Consider the following 19,032-nt stretch of genomic DNA (forward strand, 5'->3'; position numbering starts at 1 on the left):
TTTTGTATTCACTTACAGTGTATTTATGGAAAAATTTACTTCCCAGACATGTACAAATATTAAGGGTACATTTGTTGACTTTGGCAGATACACCCGTGCAGAATCTTTATCAGGAACATGTTTTCATTGCCCTTTCCCAGCCAGTCTCTGTGCTGCTTGTCATTGGCAAGCACTGAATTTTTTTCCCATAGGTATAGTTATTTTAGACCTTATATAAAAGGAACTATAGAGTAAGTACTTTTTTGCATAAAGCAGCTTTCACTTCCAAATTTCCTTTTTTTCAAATAAAATATACCAAGCAATTTCAAACACTGTCATTTCAGAAATGTCTGCCTATGAAGCAACAGTTCAATACAAAAATTCATTTTGGGTTCGATTTCAACAGCCAAAGGTGGCATTGAAATCTGGCAGTGAGGGAACAAGGACATAAGGTGTCCTCCCAAAAGAACGCTGGGGAAAGGCAAGAGCTTGTGTTAGGGTGGTAGGTCATTACCACGGCATGACAGCAGCCAGTGTAGACCTGAGTCTCCAACAGAAAGGTTGGAGAAGAGGAGAAGGATTTGTCTTTGAAACAAACAAACAAACAAACAAACAAAGATAAGTCAGATCTCTGAAAGCAAAATTTAGGGGAGTATTTGCCAATTTTATGGTTTCAAATAGTTTTTGAACAGGAAATAAATGGAAGACAGTAAGTGCTGGTTCATATTGCACACTGACCTTGCGCTCTAAACACAAGAACTCATTTGATCCTCACAATTGATCTGTGAGTCTGCCTTGATTCTCTTCAACTTTAGAGATAAGGTAATAAGAAAAAGTTCTTAGTACTGGCTATTTTATGAGGTAAATATTTTTTCTTTTCAAAATCATATAATTTCGAATTGTGGTAGTTGAATGCTTAACGGCACTCAGAGATCAATTTTACATTCAGGATAGAAAAGCCAGTTCTGTTCATCTAACAAAGCAAAAGTTACTTTCATCTAATTTCGAGATGCACAGGTGTATTGTGTTGTAATTTTGGTGACTAAGCGTTTTGCCTAAGATTACCAAGCTACCAGCTGGTAGAGGCAGAATGATAAGTATTACATTTTCAAATGACTTACCTCTCTTCCTTCTCACAAAGAGAATAAGGAAACTCAACCCTCCACCGACCAAGTCCTCACCTGCACTGTAGGCGTCCTGGATTTCCAAGCATTGCCAGGTGCCAAGCTGCTCTCCTCAAGGGTACTGTGCTGAGGATTATGATAGCAAGCTGCACACCGTATGCATGGGTGGTGGTGGCACCTGCAGTTGTAGCAGTTTGGCATCATATTTCTCTTTAGCAAGCCAGGGCAGATTTCTCCTGAACAATAAACGCAAGGGTCATGAACCATAGCTCCCTGAATGCTGCAGGAGTAAGAGCAGGACCTGTGGCAATCAAAATCACTGCAGTGCAGTGGCTTGCAGCATAAAGAATTTTCCAGACCCTTGTTTACAAAGCATTCTGAGTAAGTGGGAGCTTCTGACTGAAGGGATGACATGGAATGATAGGACTGGTCTGCAGCATGATATGGTTGGTCTGTGGAATAATATGATTGGTCAACCGGATGGCACCTCAATTCCCTGTAGCTAGAGCTCACTGACTGGAAGTTTTGGTCTATAGGTTTTGGTCTCTGGGAGAAAGTCTTATTACTGTGAGTAGTTAAACCTGGCAAGTGAGATGTGGATAAGGATTTACTGCTCTCTTCGAAGAACTTTTTTCTGTCTGCAAAGGGCAAAAGGACAGCTTCCTCTCCAGGTTGGGTAATAGAAGACTTCAATTCCTTGTTGTCACTTGGGCTGGAAGGGCCTTCCATGGCTAGTGCCACATGTGGCGGTAGGTGATGCTCTGGAGACCATTTTCGGTGACCTCCACGGACTCCATGGTAAGAATGTCCTTTCTCAGAGGCTGAAGAAGACGGGTCAGATGCTTTCCACCAGGTGTTCAGGCCCACAGAGGACTGACCAGGCCTCTGGCCAGCACTTATTTGTCCCTCCAAGCCTGTCCTAGATTCAAGGCTCTCAGGAGCTTGACTAAGACACTCTGAAGACCTAGCCCTGAATATCATGCTTTTGTTGAAAAGCTTATCTCTGGGGCTAGGGGGTTTTTTATTTGAAGGTAGAAGAGGTGAGTTAGAGACAGGAAGTGGAAGACTTTCTGGAAGCTCCTGGGTCTCTTCCACTGGCTCCTGAGTGTCACACAGCTTTGACAAGGGACCCTTGCTTTTCTGAAGCTGGGCTTTCCTCCTCTGAATTTCATTACGCAGATTGGTAGCAAAACGTTCGCTCTTCCTTCGATTTTGGATTGAGCGGCCCCGGGGGCCTCCACTTTGCCTACCACCCATCCGACTATACTCCTTGGGCTCACTATCTCCTTCCTCCATTACTTCTGTGCTGCCAGCTACCTTAGTGATTGAAGAACAGTCTTTGGTTTGTTGAAAGAGAGAGCCAGAGGCAGCAGGCTGCTGGCTGGCCAAGTCACTGCCTGCTCTGCTTGCTCTGTTTGCATCCAGGAAGCTTCTTTGTGACGGGCACCCATCAGCCTCTCCATGTGGAGAGCTGCTTTGGCTCTGGAGTCCTGAATTCAGAGGCCTATCGTGCATTGGCCTGGTCTTTCTATCTCTGCTGGGCTGATCCTGGGACCCTCCTGGAAGGGAACATGGGCTTTTCTTCCCTTTGTGGCTGCTGTGCAAAGGGGACAGAGTCCACTGCTGTGCATCCTGCCCAGCTGGGTGTTCCATTTCCTTGCATTCCCTGGAATCCAGGTGCACATGCTGTAGGTGGGATGCCAGTAGCTGTTCAGGGGCACTATGGCGATGCCCTGTGGGTACCGTGAGGTGTGGAGGGCTGCCAAAGGAAGGAGCCTCAGTTAGCTCTGCTGGTGTCTCTTTGAGCAGGCTGGCATCTCTGCTGGAAGCTTTGTCACAGGTTTTGAGAGAAGCCTCCATGAGGAGATGTTCAGATCCCTGCTGGCTAGATTCAGGAGGCTGACTGAGTTCACAGTTCTGATGGTCCTCGCTTGTCTCATGGTCTTGCCCGCTGAGGCAGCAGAACCTGTGAGGATTCCTTGGGGATAGAACTGTGTCTAAGCTTGTTTTCTCCTTCTGTTGCAAGGAGTCTGCAGGCTCAGACGTCCTGCCCTGTTCTCCATTGAGGAGTTGGGCTCTGGAGGCCTGGAGGCTGTCCCGCCTCACTGGGGGTTGCGGTGGGCCCCTGACTGTCTTGGCAGGCCCTGAGTGGTGGACCTCCTGTGAGTGGGATGATATCTGGGAGTTGGGAGTCAGGTTGCCAGTGCTGGTGTGCTGGCTACCTCCTGAGTTCTCAGACCCATTAGCCCTGGCATTGGAAGCCTTAGCTGAGCCTAAACCTTGTGTGAGGCAGTCTGCAGGGGGTGCCTCCTCTGGCCTGAGGGAAAGAGCACAGTCGGAGGCATTTGAGCTGGCTGAGAAGGAGCTGTAGGCTGAGTCACGTTGGTTAGGATACATGTTCTGTTCAATGGGCAAGAGGTGGCCTTCATAAGTGGCTTGGCTTGGTTGCTCCAGGCTCTCCATGCTGCCAATGGAGCTGCTTTTCTCAGTGCTGCAGTGCCGGGAGAGAGGACACCACTGCACACACACGTCACTGTAAGACAAAAGGAACACTGGTTAATCAGCCAAGCCACTAGCTCTATTTCACACCTTGGCTAGCCCTACCATGGGAGAGGGCAAAACAACCCTGAGGCACTCATTCCACAGGTGTGAGATCAATAAGGCAAGAAAGAGAGAAAGTGTAATAGGGAAGGAGATGGATACTGGGGTACTGCAGGGACATGGTAAAATGGGGGACACAGGACAAAGACTGCAAGTGAAAGAATGTCATGGGAATTGTGCATCATTCCCCTGCCATCAAGTTTGGCATTGCTCTTGAGTGGTTACTGTCTGCTGGGAGTCAGCATGTGGCTCTCTGCCAGCAGAAATAGTCACAGAAAATCAGCATTAGACAGGGGTCCTAAAGGGCTGATTCAGTTTCAGCCAGATCATTTCATAAATTAGTAGTTCTGAACCTGGAATGTGCATCAGCATTACATGGAGGGCTTGTTATAACACGGGTCACCAGGCCTTATCCTAGGGTAGTGATGGAAAACCTTTTAGAGCTTTCAATGATTAAAAACAGCCTGCAGTGGGACATGTGCCATAGGTTCACCAGCACTTCCACAGTTTGAGATCCAGTTGAATCTTGAACATTTGTTCTTCTAACAACTTCCCACGTGCTGCTGGGCCCAGCTGCTGGTCCAAGGCCTCTACCTTTGAAAATCACTGGTGTCAATTAAATAAGACTTGCAAAAGGAAGTGACTTTGAAGAAGTAATTTTCCCAAGATCATGCAGGTTGAACTAGTGGCACAGGTAGGTTGGGAATTTAGGCATTGCCCTATTCTTTTCTTCTGGCCTTGAACATGATAGGCAAGTGCTCTATCTCTGGACCTCCCCCATTTCCCCCCACCTTTTTTTTTTTGGTACCGGGGATCAAACGCAGGACCTTGCACTTGCGAGGCAGGTAGTGGAACCACTGAGCTAAATCCCCGGCCAGCATTTTTCCTTCATAATAGCCATCCTACTTACTGAAGACTGACAATGTGTCTGGAACTTTATCTGGGAGAGAACATTATTGCTACTGTACAACTGAGAATACTGAAGCTTAGAGAGGTAAAAATCAACTGAGAAATTCATTATTACAATAAAGAAAAAGAGCTGGAATTCGAACCCAGGCCTGCATGGGTCCAATATTTTTTTTCTGATACCATCTTTTAAATGGAAACAATAGTGAAATTTGTGCCAGAGAGTTTCTGTGTTGATAAAATCAGATAATACATGTAGAGTTTTTATTATAGCCTAGGCATCTAGCAAAGGCTCACTACATGGTAGTGGCCGCTCTCTTGATTGTTGTTAGTGGCATCAGCACCAATATTGACTACCAATATTGATATTACAGTGGCCTCTGCCCACACATGCATCCTACATCCCCCAAAGGAAAGGCCAACCAGGGAGACAAACAGCAGATGTGATCTCCAATTTTAAGTACCATCTCTCACACACATAGCCAAAGTGAGCCAAGTCATGCCAGTAACTCCCTCTGATTGGAACTCCAGAGGCTGCAGGCTGCTTTTAGAAAGGCCATAGTCCAGAAAGCCACAGTTGAGCTGTGACAGCCACCCTCCAAAACTTTAGGTCTGCATCCCTTAATTCTTGTTCCCTGCCTTTCCCCTTAGTCACTCCGCTTACTTGCACTCTAGATTAAGAATCCACCAACAGTTTGTTGGTAAGAACCTGCCAGTCTCTCTACCACCCTTCCTGCTGAGAAAAATGAAGGAAAAAACCCCCACTCAACCTCCACTCAAAAAGGAGCCCAGCTCAGAGTGTGTTTCTGTGTATTCCTCTAGGACAAAACCACCTCTCCCTAAGCCTCTGGCGTTAAATGCCAAACAAAATCACCCTTAATTTCCCTAAGTCTCTGGTATAGAAACCCCTTTTTGGAGGGAAGATCTGGTTGTGGAAAGGAAAAGGCAGCTAAGGGTAGCACATTGGCTGGCTCTGAATGTCTCAAAAAGTTGCCTACCACTTGGATAGTTGTTTCAACAAGACAAGACATTGACGTCCCTGAATAGAGTGATCTTCCTTTCAGGTAGACCCTGTTCTTCATGAAGGTCTCCATTTTGGAAGCTTTGGCCCTGTAATAGAGCTGATAAACACTGGATGAAATCCCCAGTGATTGCTGAAGACAGAAGACACAGCCAGCATGAAACCTTGTCAGTTCTCTTATATTAATAGGGCAGGGATATGGAAAAGATCAGGAAAAGAGACTGAGAAAGAGCAGCTTGTGAAACAGGATGAGAAGTAGGACAGTGTGGTGTACTGTAAGCCAAATGAGGTATTTAAAAAAAAAACACTTTCCATAAGAAAAGGGACAGGTACAGAGTCACAGAGAGTTAGCAGTAGACTAGGACAAGAGCAGAGGTAATCTGGACTCCCACATCATTTTCGGTTCTACCACTCTTGGCTCTAAAACATCCAGCAGGGACCAGCACAGAAAAGAAGGAGTGGCCAGGCCCTTCAGCTCACCTTGAGGGGAAGGCTCCAGACTTACCCAGTGTTGCAACCTGAATGCCAAGATAAACTGAAGGCTTCAGAAGGAAAATGCATGGTGGTAGCCGCTTCAGGGCATCCCTCCAGCAGCTTGGACACATGCCATGAGTACGGTCTACTGACAGGGGCGTTTCTCCTACAGCAATAAAGGGACGGGAAGTTAGTTTAAGGAACCAGGGCTGAAATCACTTCCCAGGCAGCTTCCGCCCCCACCCCTTCTTTCCCTTCAATGATGTAGAACATCTTGCAAGGAACTGGTGTGGGAATCTGAGGGCCTCCCTCAGCTCCCAGTACTTGGGTCTTCTTCATTCCAGCCTGATCCCTGGAGATACAGAATACCAGCTTCACAGGACTGTTTTCTTCATAGGAGCATCCGTATACATATAATAATGCTAGGCACATAGTAGATGTCAGTAAATATCTGTGGGATAAAGAGAGCTGCTGACCAATGAATACTGAGCCTACCTTCACTTCTGTTTGAGAAAAAAAAATCAATTTTGCAAATTTCCAATTTTTCCTTGTGGAAGAAAGGAAGGCAGAAGTAATTGAACAAGTCAACATTGGGCTGTGAAATCTCTGATTTTTATATATTCATTCAATAGGCATTTGTTGTACTTGTACTGGGTACTATACACACTGGGTACTATATACATGTAGCTCTCAGGTACTTACATGAACCAAACAAAATCTGGCCTTGAGGACTTACAGATTCATCAGAGGGACAGAGTTAATCCAAGTAAAGCATGGTAAAGGTACTGAGAGAGTGAAGGACAAGATGAGCACGCAGGTGAGACACTTGAGTTTGTAGCCAGAGTGGTATCAAGGAGTCCTAACTTCTATGAGTGGAAAAAGACCAAACGGATGAATGGCACCTTGCTAGACTCATAGGGAGACCGTCTGTAAACCAGGTCAGGAGTAAATAAAGAGAAATAGGTCTGAGGCTAAGTCCCCCAGTGCACACAGGTGCTGGAGGCTCTGGCCACAGCTCTTGCACTGACTGGCTCATACAGATTCCATCTCTGTCTCCAATTGTGCTTCACACAAATAGATGCCACTCTCGGAAGTGGGGAAGAGCACATGTGGGACACAGGTACTGGGCATGCAAGGGGGTAAAAAAATGACTGATGGGGCAGAGAATAGGAGGGAGAGGGGAAGAGGAAGAATAAGAGAGGGAGAAAGAGTATATAAAAGAGAATGGAGAGAGAGAGTAAAAGAAAGGGAGAGTGAGACAGAGAGAGAAGGAGAGGGAAGGAGGGAAAGCAGGAGAGAGGGGCAGGCAGGCAGATGTTAGAGACAAAACAAATGACAGAAAAAGAAAAGATTGTAGAGAAATATGTATACAGAGATGAATGTCAGAGTAAGAGAAACAGGGGCTAAGTAGATGATAGATCAATAGATGACAGAATATTTAGTAGTTTATTTCCCATTTTTTACCAATTTATTTACAGTTACTGTGCAGGCTACATACTGGGCACTGATGATTTAGAGTTGAGTAAGATGAAGGCTCCTGTTTTCAACAAGGTTGGTGTACGGTTGGCTAAATCAGCTCTCTACCTCCTAGGAGTGGTGGTAGACAGTCAAGCTAGCTGGAAATGGCCCCCACCCCAGTGGAAATATAAAAGTTCCTAGTGGTACAAGGCTAAGGCCCAAAAGGTAGTTTATAAGATGTATGGGTTTAGTAGGGGTACAAAGATTGAATGGCAACAGGTTAGACACAGATAAGAAGGTACAGGAAGAAAGAAGGGTAGGGATAGCTGCTTGTCAATTGTCAGAGTCACAGATCAGCAGCAGTGGCTAAGAATTAGGGGGAGGAAAACTAGCTGAGGCCTTTACCTTTGCGATCACATTGTTGCGATCACATGCAACCTAAGCGTGGAGAAGCTTCCCACTGTCTGCCTCGGAAGTCCAAGTCCAGAGTTCAATCCCCAGTACCAGAAAAATAAAATAAATAAATAAAGGAGTGGAGAAGCTGAAGGTGAAACAAAAGAGGAGTTGAGCGGGGAGGCTGCACTTGCTTCACAATCTCACATACAAATTCCTGCCTTTCAGCTTGGAGAACTCTCCAGCTGCTCCTACCTAGTAGTCATGTGCTCAACAACGACTGAATAAATGAAGCATCTCCCACTACTAGAGTCCTGTGTACTATTAGTTCTATGGAGCATGTGTATCTACGATACTCCATGCCTCTAGGCACTGAAGCTGAAGGGGAGACAGGTCGCCTGTCCCATTTCAGGCTCTTCTTTCACATCCAGGATTCCTGAGGTCTTCCGAGTCCCGAATTTAAAATGTGGAATGTGGATAATCAGCCTCAATATTATCTTTTCCCCAGCGGCACAAGCCCACCCTGAGTTGTACCATCTTCTCTTGTGCCATCTTTCTGTTTTTGCTTCTCTCTCATTCTCTGCCTTTCCTCCTTCCTTTTTCCCTCTCCCTCTAGCCCTTCTTCTCTCTCTCTCTCTCTCTCTCTCTCTCTCTCTCTCTCTCTCTCTCTCTCTCCCTTCATTCTCACTGTAACCCTTGCACGGAATTATACATCTCTTCCCAGAATCCTCCACCACCACTTCTTGTTCTAGTCCAGGCATTTGCTATTTTACTTTCACAATACCTCATCTACCCTCCAGCCACTGTCTTCTTGTTCCACTTCCACTCACTGCTTTTAGATCCTGTCACATTAAGCACCAACTAAATTGGAAGCACACTCTTACTTAAGAATCTTCACTGTCTTCCTATTTCTTACCCAGTCCTGCCTCAAATATAAAGTGGAAAGGCTGCCTCCAAGTCTGCTATAAACTATTTTATCCACCTAGCTCCATCTCTCATGTCTTCTCCAGTCACATGCTACAGCTGGCTCTCCTCTTTCTGTCTACGTTTCCAACTTAATCTAGCACAGACTCTGGAACTGGACTCCTTTGGTTTGAATACAAACTCCAGCACTTAGCTTCTGTTGCTTCAGGCGAGTGACTTCATTTCTTAGGGCCATACTTTTCATAGCAGTAAAATGGGGATAAGAATATCTAGCTAATGTTATTGCTGAAAAAAGTCAAACATGACAATGAATGTCAGGTGTTCAAAACTGGATCTGGCCAGCCCTCCACCTAAAAGTTATTACTATGACTGCTCTCCTGCTTGAATGCCCCCTGCCCTCAGTTAACCTAAATCCTACCTCTTCTTTAAGGTACCGTGAAAATGCCATCTCCTCTAGGGAACTTGTCCTAAATAATCTAATAATCACACTTTAACCTATAGTAACATGACATTTTACTTTGCTCATACTCGATTCATGCATGATAGTCTCATCTTACCACCTATACCAAGCTAGTAAGAAATAAGAAAAAACAAGTGAGAACAATCTAGGCTCAAATCCTAACTCTACCATTTTATTTATTATTATTATTTTTGTTATTGTCATCATCATTATTAGTATTGGTACCAGGGATCGAACTCAGAATCTTGACCTTGAAAGGCAGGCGCAACACCACTGAACTAAATCTCGGGCCCCTAACTCTACCATTTTAGATGTGTGATTCTGTAAGTCACTTATACCAACTGAAGTTTTATTTTCTTACTTGAGAAAGGGAATGCTAGTTCTGACCTGGCTATGTTATTACAGGGATTACAGAGAATATTCTCAAAGCATCCTTGAAACCATCTGGTCCAAAGCAAGTGATCAGGAAATAGTGGGTACGACAATAAGTCATTTACTCAAACTTATCAAGAGTACTCCCTCCCTACCAAGTTAGGCATGCCTGTGATCCCAGGTGGCTGGATCGCACTGTCAAAAAAAATTAAACAACAACAAAACGCAAAGACTAAACCCATCAAGTGCCAAGGTTCCACTCCTTTGCTTCACTTGGAAAGGCAGCTTACAAAGTACCCTTAGCTCCCGCCCCCTAGAGTTTCTCCAGAAATAGGAAATGATCCTATCCTAAAGGAGACAAAAGGGACACTAGGAGAAAAATGAAAGTCTGGGAGTTAGAAAATTCCAACAGATGGAATTGGAGTCACAGATGGAGACTTCCAACCCTAGTTTGGGAAGGGAGAGCAAACTCTAGAGGGTTTCATACTTAGCCTAGTGTGAATCCTGAATTGCCCTAGATTTGGAGTCAGTAAACACTCGTACTGAAGTTCTAGCGTGGCCTTGGGCAAGTCACTTCTCTGAGTTACAGGTTCTTCTTTTCTTTGGGGTGGGGCTGGGGATGGAACCCCAGCCAGGTAAGACCTCTGCCACTGAGCCATACTGCCCCAGACATTTGAGTTACAGATAGGGAAGATGACATATCTCTTTCTTTTAAATTACGGTGTGGATTAAATTTAGCCCCATGTGTGAAATCAATTGGCATAGTGCCTGACATAGATAGTTTGTGAACTTTAAAAAACCCAACAGGAGCCATTTACTGAATACTTCAGATGTGCCAGGTGTTAAGCATTTTGCATGCATTAGCTGCTCTAGTCCTTACTCCAACCTAATGCAGTGAGAGCTATTATTACCCCCACTTTACAGATGAAGAAACAAAGACAGAGAAAACTGAAGTTATTTGCCAAGAGCACACAGCTAGTAACCAGTTGAGTTTGGGTGAGACTCAGATTTCCAGCTCTTTCTAGGACACCACATGACCACTCCTCCCTGATGGGGTCTGTCTGAGGAAACGTGTGTGCCTGAGGCTTGCCATAGCCATTCCCTCCAGAAGCAATTGGAAAGAAGGGTCTAGTAATCCTAGAAACAATCCCACTTTTAGGCAGTGGGGAAGAGAGATGATGAAAACCAAGCAGAGAAATGAAAAAATTCCAGCCATGATTTGAGCAGCCCAGACCTAAGTGTGGAGGCAATGACCCCAGGGCATACCCTTTCTCCTAAGGCTGGCTCAGGTATTATCATTGAACGCCCACTACTATTCAATTCACCAAATGCCTTTCTGAGGAAGCAAAAAAGTAAAAGACATCAAAGAAATAAATGAGAAGATGGAAAAAGGACAGTGGCCATAGCAGTCATGGCTACTGACTGTACCTACCATGGAAGTTGCCCAGGGCGGAGAGATGGATTTGGAGAGAATGAGGTATCCAGCTAGCTGAGACTCTTATCACAACCCCTCCAGCAGTGTCCTCCCTTAACTGGAACCCATCTTCCCTCCAGGTGAGACCTGGGGTGAGGAGCCATCAACCCAAGATCCTGTGTGTGATCAAAGGGTCTCAGGCACAGTCAGGTCCCAGTTTTAAGGACAGGAAGGAGTAGCATTGAAGGGCAGGTATGGCCATCAGCCTCGTTGGGCTTGGATGTGGCCACAGCCTTAGAGAATAAAAGTCAGTGTCAATTGCTGGGTAGGAGTGAAGACGCTGCTCCAGGAACCAGCCAACGTGTTGGTGGCAAAGGGAAGGATGAAAGGCAGTTCCAGTAGCACAAACAGCCCCCCTCGTTCCCAGCTCCTACCTCCTCTGAGCCCAGTCCCACCCACTCCATAGCTCAGAAGCCAATAAGGAAGCTGGGCCCCTAGCCACTGCTAGAACTCAGGAAAGGAGCAAGGAAATGATGTTTGGGAAAGATAAAGCGGATGTCTAAAAAGAATTTTTAAAAATACATGGGAGGGAGAAAAATACACTAGAAACATACACTTAAAAGAATTCCTATGCTTCCTGGACTGGGTTGACCCCACCCAGCCATCTCCAAAGATCCTTAGGGTCCCAGAAGAGGAAAGCCTAGATCAGCCGGGTCTAGCAGCCTCCAGGTCCAGAGGAGAAGCACTACAGCTATTTTATAAAGCTGGAGGCAAACGGCGGAGAAATTTTCCAAAGTCAAGGTCCTGCCATCTTTACAGGGTCTGTACTCCCTAGGAGGCACCTGAGAGGATCCAAAGAAAACTCCATTTCACACCAGAGGCTCCAACGGCAGAAAAGGTGCCCATTAACAATGATAGAATAGTGGTGCTTTGGGTCTGTATCGGTGAATCTGCCATGACTTTACTCTGACCTCTGGCAAATTACTCCCTTCGCTGGGCTTCTGTTTCCTCTCTGAAAAATAAAACATTGAACTCAGTCATCACAAGTGATCCTTCCAGCTACAGCAAAATATAGTTCTATGCTCCAACCCAGGGCTCTAAATATCCTCACTGACCAGTGCATTAGCGAGATTCCCAGAGCAGCCCCACATGCTTTTGTTGCACCCTAAGTCCAGGCTCAAGCATCAGAATTTAAATTCCCTTGGAGTTAGTTTTCCCTTCGTAAGACTCATAATCCTTATTTCCATTTTCCTTGGCCTCTGGCCCCAATTCTAGTAATTTCTGGCTTCTGAGGAGGCTTACACAAGCTTCTTTATGACAAAAAGTATGCTAGGACTTTTCCTTGTAGGGGAAATCATGCCTATTGGCCCTTTTCACTCTCTTCTCTTTGTGCCTCATAGGGAAATCTGGGTTGACTTTTATCAACTCTGTGGGGATACGATTTGGAGGAAAGTTGGAAGGTTTGTGGAAGCTTAACGAGCTGGCTTACAGCCTCAGGTCTACCACTCGCTAGCTGTTTGGCCTTAAGCATGTCACAGAACCTCATTTTCCGCAATAAAATATGCCTGGCATGTGACAGGCACTTGCTAAGTGGATCTGTCATTAGAATTATCCCCTACGGAAAATAACAACAGGCAAGATAATGTTAATAAGCAATAAAATGGATTTAGTCAAACAAAGATGAAAGAGAAAGAACTAGTTAAAGAGAAGGATCAAAAAGAAACCTACAGACTAGAGCAGTGCACTATTCAAACTTTCATTGTCAGACAGATCATCTGGGAGTCTTGTTAAAATGCAGATTCTGACTCAACAGGTATAAAGTGGGGCCCACAGTTTGACTGTCTACCGAGCTCCAGAGTGCTATTGCTGCTGGTGTAATAACCATGTTTTGAGCATCAGTATATTAAAGAATAATCCCTGGTCCAAAAATCACCAAGATAAACAATGTGGCCTTGTGTCTATACTCAGGCCTGGGTACCCAGCCTTTCCCAGTCTTTTGGTCATCAAGTGTCTTCCACCTTCCACTTCATAGCCTGGCGCACGCAAGTGCTTGCCTGATGAGGTTTGCCAACCTCTACTTTCTCACAAAATAAAGAGCAACTCGTTTGACAGCAGTCTGACCTTGTCAGTGGCCAGGTGAGGCTGAGGAAACAATGACTACAGGGACATGCATGTTTCCGTGACTGGCTGAGTTAGGGAGGGTGGAAGGATGAGACAGTAGGGTAGTCCCCAGTGAGGTAATAGGCAGCTAGGTATGGATAGGATGTACTGGACAAATCCTTGGGCAAAGGAAGATAAAAGTTTAGGATTTGGGGGAGAGATTGGAAGGTCTAGTGGGAAGAAGCAGCCCTAAGTAAGTTCCAGATAGCATGAGCAAGTATAACCTCTGATCTTCAGGGTAAGGTCAGAAGGGCTTCTTCCTTTCCAGGTATTCAGAAAACCAGAACTTGGCATGGGTGTGGGTGTGGGGGGCACATGGAGTCAGAAGGGGTAGATCATCCAGAAAGTGGCTCTCAGAAAAAAGCCTTGCAAAGATTACTGTGAAAGGAAAGGGAAGGGGAGGAAGATGGAACAATGCTGGAAGGAGTCAATTTTCAGCTGGCCTACTGGACTGTCACCCCAAAATTTTGAGATAGATAGCACCACCTATCTCTGTACCTGGCTCCCACTAGATCCCTTAAGAGACACTTCTTGGGAGAGGACAGCACAAAGAGAATCATGGCTCTACCCAAGTTAGGGTATGAAGAAAATGCCCCTGTTGCTTGGTACTGAAGTTTGAGCTATAATGTAATATGGGCTCTTTCCTCTTTTGAAAGTGTTTGGATAAGGAGAAGCACACACACAAAAAAATGCTCTTGATTATCTCTGTTTACTTTCTGTTGCTCTTCTAGCCTCCCCCAAAGCGCACATTCCACCTACCGGCTAGGCAGGAAGGGAAGCCTGGGGGTGGGGGAGGACAGAACAATGCATAGCTTGTTTATCTCACTGAGGAAGGGAAAACTTGCTTGGTCACTATGGAGGGACACAGAGCTCTAACCCCCACCCCACTGTTGTCTGCAGGACATTGTAGCCTGGTGATTCAGAGAGACCCTTCCTTATACAGACTCAGCCAAGGGGGAAGTGTGTGTGTGTGTGTGTGTGTGTGTGTGTGTGTGTGTGTGTGTACAGGCTGAAACCACTATAATCTGGATCATCTGAGAGATGGATACTTTCTGGAGAACAGGTTTTGGTACCCAGTTCTGCTTCCACACGTCCCCTCTCCTCCCTTTAAATAGCCAGGTCAACTTCTTCCAAGTAAATCTACTAGTTGCGTATCTTTACCTTCCACCTCAGGATCCAACTCTGTCTATAAATCAACCCAGGGCAGAAAATAAGTAAAAAGAGAATGTTGGGGCAGAAATAAAGACCTTCCAAATGCTGCAGGGCATATGTGCCAGGAGGTGCTTTCTGGTTTTCCAAGTAGGAAGCATTAATTTCATCTGGCTGGAGACATGACATTTGACCTGTTGTTCCTATTACTCCATTTTTTACACTGGAATCTTTTTTTTTTTTTTGAGACAGGGTCTCACTATGTAGTTGAGATTGACCTGGAACTCACTATGTAGCCGAGGCTGGTCTCGAACTCACAGCAATCCTCCTGCCTCAGCCTCCCGAGTGCTGGGATTACAGGCACCCGACTACACTGGAATCTTTAAAACATAGGGATACTTCTTTTTCCAAAGAAGTTTGAAAGGAAGTAACTGTACATATGACTTGGTAGAGCTTTGTAAGTTTCAGAGGCTAGAAAAATATTTGGTAGCACTTGTAGTTCTCTTTCATGGTGGGTTTAGGATCAATTTGTAGTTTTTCTCTCTGAAGGCTGATAAAATATATACACCATAGACTGTTCCTATCAACGATCCTAATGGCAAGGAGGTAGATGGTGCATACTTTGCATCTTTTATAAGGAAGGGGGGCAAGTAAAAACTGAATAATAAGATAGGGCTTTTCCTTTTCCCTCAGTGTAGAGCCCAAGGGTGCAACATGAGAGGGCTGAGGGAGACTTCAGAGGAGTACAGAAGGATAATGGCAGAAAGTACACAGAGGGCCGTCTGACTCAATGGACGGCCTTAAAACTTTTGCCATGATGCCTAATTTCCTATACCAACACCCTAAGCGATAAAGAAGGTGGAGGCTATTTGTCCTGCAGCTCTGGTTTCTATCAGTAATATTTATAGCATCCCTTAAGAAGGAGGCAGCAGGAATAATACAAGCTTTCCTCCTCCTTTAAGCTCATTATATCCTCAGTTCATGCCAAGTATTGGACATACCATTTTCAGGCATCTGATGGAATCTACAAAGGTTTTCTCCATAGTCAAGTCTTAAAACCCTTAGAATTACTTCAAGCCACTCCCCAAGTCATTTCTACTCCTAAAGAAATGGAGCCCTAGGACAATAGCCAACAATAGCTCAGGCCCCAACAGTAGCACCGAATCAGCTTGCTTTCAAGCAAACATGACAATGAGCAAAGGCCAATCCTCAGGAGACCTACGGCTCTGTGAACAAGGTGGACATTAGCAGAGATGAATGAGGTTGGGGAGGTATATAGTCCAGAGATCATGGAGTTTTCTAAGACAAAGGTAAACAGTTTTAATTTTATTTCAGTGAAACAGGAAGCTATTAGAGGTTGTAAAGCAGGGAAGAAACATGATCTAAGGTTTGTATAGATCTCACTTAGATTATGAATTTAGGAATTAGGAGCAGGGAAAACAGTAGAAGCCAGAGAACTAGTCTAAAAGTGTCTCACAGGTAAGACAGAAAGGTAGTTCATTCTATGGCGGTGGAAATAGGCATAGAGAAAAGTGGTTTAAATAGAGATATTTTGAAGAGGTGGAGTTGATGGTGTTTATTGACAGGTTGAATGTGGAGAGTGAGGGAAAAAAGAATAAGCTGTAACATTTGGATCACTGTGTCTGTACCTTCTTAGTATAGTATTCATTTCCAAAACTGAGTCATTAGCAGCTCAGAAGGAGAAGGCGGAGGAGGAGAAGTTGGTTGTGGTGACACTGGTGAGAGTCATCATTTCATCCAAGCATTCGTGGAGTTTCTATCTACATTTAAGGTGCTCGGAAGGTACTACAGAACACATCAAAATGAAGAATATAATCTCTGTGATCAGAGCATTTATAATATAATGGAAGGTAGAAGAAAAAAACTTGGATAACTATAAACAGCGCAGAATGTCAAAAGTATCAGAAAGGAAATGCCAACTAAAGCAGATTTAAAAGATCACATAGCTGGTTGAATCAAGGAAGACTTCACAGAACCTCGGAGCTAATTTTGGATGACTCAGTATAATTTTTACTGGAGAAGTCTGGGAGAAAGGTCCTGCCATGTTTATGCGACCAAAAGTGAGAAAGGCATGAACACAATAAAATAAGATCCCATAGTTTCTATAAGACATGGGAAGTAAAATAAGAATGACTGAAGAGCATGGAAAGCCTTCAGTGTCAGGTTGAAACACTAGTTTTACATAATCCCATAGGCGAGTGAGAGGCCCTGGAAATTCCCCAAGTAGGAGAGTAAAATGATGCAAGAAGTATTTCAGAAACATTTATTCTCATAGCAACATGTAAGAGAAATTATGTGGATAAATAATTGGAAGCATAGAGGAGTGAATAGGGTAGTAGACATGATAAAGGGACAAACTAGAACAATCTCAATTAGGATAGAGCAGGAAATAAAAGCTGTGAGGCAAAATCAACAAGGTTGGACTGCTCATTAGATATGGAGGAGAGAAGCCTGGCTGTGAAGCACCTAGGAGAGTGGCGTTATCACTAACCTACATAGAGCAGTGGAGAGAAAAAGCTGGCTTTAAGATATGGGAGTTTGATTTCAGACAAGAACTTGTTTTGCTGTTATTCTATAGGCATGCATACCCACTGGGCAGCTGGCCATCCAGGCTGTAGTGCTAGAAAAAGGTTAGGGAAGGACAGGGACATGGATATGTCCATTATCCACAGAGATGAGGCAGTTGTAATGGATGTGACTTTCCAGTGTGTGTGTGTGTGTGTGTGTGTGTGTGTGTGTGTGTGTGCATGCGCGTAAAGAGCATTGATGACAGATCTAAAGAAAATGATACTTCAGGAAGGAGAGGAAGAGTCAAAACAATAAAATGCCATTTTCAATGACATTGGCATAATTTTTAAACGTAAGTGTTAGTGAGGCTGCTGAGAAGTGCACGATATTATACATGCTGGATAGGATATTATACATTTGCTGAAGGAAATTTCATCACATGTTATCAGAAGAATGAAAAATGTTGCTTTGGTGTCCACTTTGGTTGACCTACACTTACTAAAACAGTTCACATTCTATAAAATTCACTACTTTGAATTCAGTGTAATTCAGTGTGTTGTAGTATCTTCACGAGGCTATAAAACCATTACTGCTGTGTAATTCCAGAAAAGATATGGAACACTTCATGAATCCTCATGTAAGCCTTGTGCAGGGGCAGTGCAAATCTTCTCTGTATTATTCCAGTTTTAGTTTTAATAAATGTTCCTATTCTTTGATTGAATCTTCACTCCTAGTTTTCTAACCTAAAAAGCAATTAGAGATGCACACACAGATTTATATACAAGAGTCATCGCCCACTGCATGACTACTTATAATGGTAACATTAGGAATGTCCTGAGTGTCCAGGGTTTAGAAAGATTTAGGTGAAGTATTGTACATCTACGTGAAGGAATAGGAGTCTTCCATTAAAAACCATGTTTTTGAAGACTACTTAATGGCTATAGAAAAGATTTTTCAATGTAACTATGAATGAAAAAGTAGTATACAAACCTGAACATAGTATCAGCACAATTAAAACACAATTAAAACACTACATAGTTCAGTGGTAGATCATTTGCCTAGCGTGTTTGGGGTCCCGGGTTAGACTTCCAGTACATACACACACACGCACACTAAAACACATAGGGTGTGTGTAGATATACATTTGTACATACATATATTCGTATACAATCATACACAAATTAAAAGGTATATGAACAGACTCATATCAGTGGGTTTTTATCTCAATGGTGAGATTAAAAGTCGTTTTTATTTTTTATACTTTTTAAAAATGTCCGCAATTTCTATACTATATATTATGACACTTTTTAGTAAGAAGAAGTTTCTCGGGAAAATGACACTGTTCTACCGGACACACTGATTTCACTGAACTATTACAAACACCTGGATTCTGCCCTCACCGACATCATGCTAGAGCCTACCAACCTAGCATAATGCTTTTTTTCTCATGGTCTTGCTACTTGTTAGTGGATTCCTTCATTCTACTAATCTTTTAGAAATTGTATCTCACTTTTTTTTTCCAGTGCTAGGAATTGAACCTAGGGCCTTGCCTACGAAAAGCACTCACTGTATCACTGAGCTACACCATCAGCTCCCATCTGATTTTTTTTTTTTTTTAGTACTGGGTGCTGTTCTTTGCTGTGAGACCAAAGCTGGAAGAACAAGGAGAAAGTTTGAGGTGAGGCCTGCCAGAGGAAAAGAGAGGTCAAGTCAAGGTCAGTATCAAGGCCATGGCTAGTGGATTGGAAAGAAATACTTATCAGAGCCTTCTTAGCTTTTTGTTTCTTTCCAGTGCCTGATGATGGACCAGGTGGGACAAAGGTGGAGAGAGAACAAAGTACAGGAAAATGTGATGCGAAGTGGCAGCAGTATCCTTTGAGAAGTCATCTCACTTCTAATATTTTTATGAGATATTTATAGTTTATAAAGAAGTTGCAGAGACACCATCCAATTTAATCCTCACAATGACCTCATAAATTCCACTTTAAAAAGAAGAAACTTAAAAAGGTGAAGTAGGGCTGGGGATTTAGCTCAGAGGTTCCGGGACCTGCCTCTCGACCAAGGGCCT

At 44.0% G+C, this 19,032-nt stretch overlaps 1 protein-coding gene and 1 non-coding gene across 4 annotated transcripts in view; both read right to left on the bottom strand.

Moving 5' to 3' along the window:
- Positions 1-19,032, bottom strand: part of Shroom4 (shroom family member 4) — a 213,800-nt gene that overhangs the window by 37,795 nt on the left and 156,973 nt on the right. For 2 of the 3 annotated variants that reach the window (XM_033760261.1, XM_010606428.3), the window contains exons 3-4: positions 6,137-6,271; positions 1,161-3,636 (exon numbers count right to left, since the gene is read on the bottom strand). In XM_033760261.1, coding sequence (XP_033616152.1) covers positions 1,161-3,636; positions 6,137-6,271 — 2,611 coding nt within the window. Of the gene's footprint in view, positions 1-1,160; positions 3,637-6,136; positions 6,272-11,144; positions 11,534-19,032 lie in introns of those variants that run through there. The other variant, XM_019204855.2, reaches the window with a different exon arrangement.
- LOC117284833 lies at positions 17,572-17,673 on the bottom strand. The gene has a single exon (XR_004515911.1). It is a non-coding gene; the product is annotated as a U6 spliceosomal RNA (small nuclear RNA).

The sequence above is a fragment of the Fukomys damarensis genome, unplaced genomic scaffold (genome assembly GCF_012274545.1).
Source record: "Fukomys damarensis isolate Sample0158 unplaced genomic scaffold, DMR_v1.0_HiC HiC_scaffold_39, whole genome shotgun sequence".
In the NCBI taxonomy this organism is placed as follows: Eukaryota; Metazoa; Chordata; class Mammalia; order Rodentia; family Bathyergidae; genus Fukomys; species Fukomys damarensis.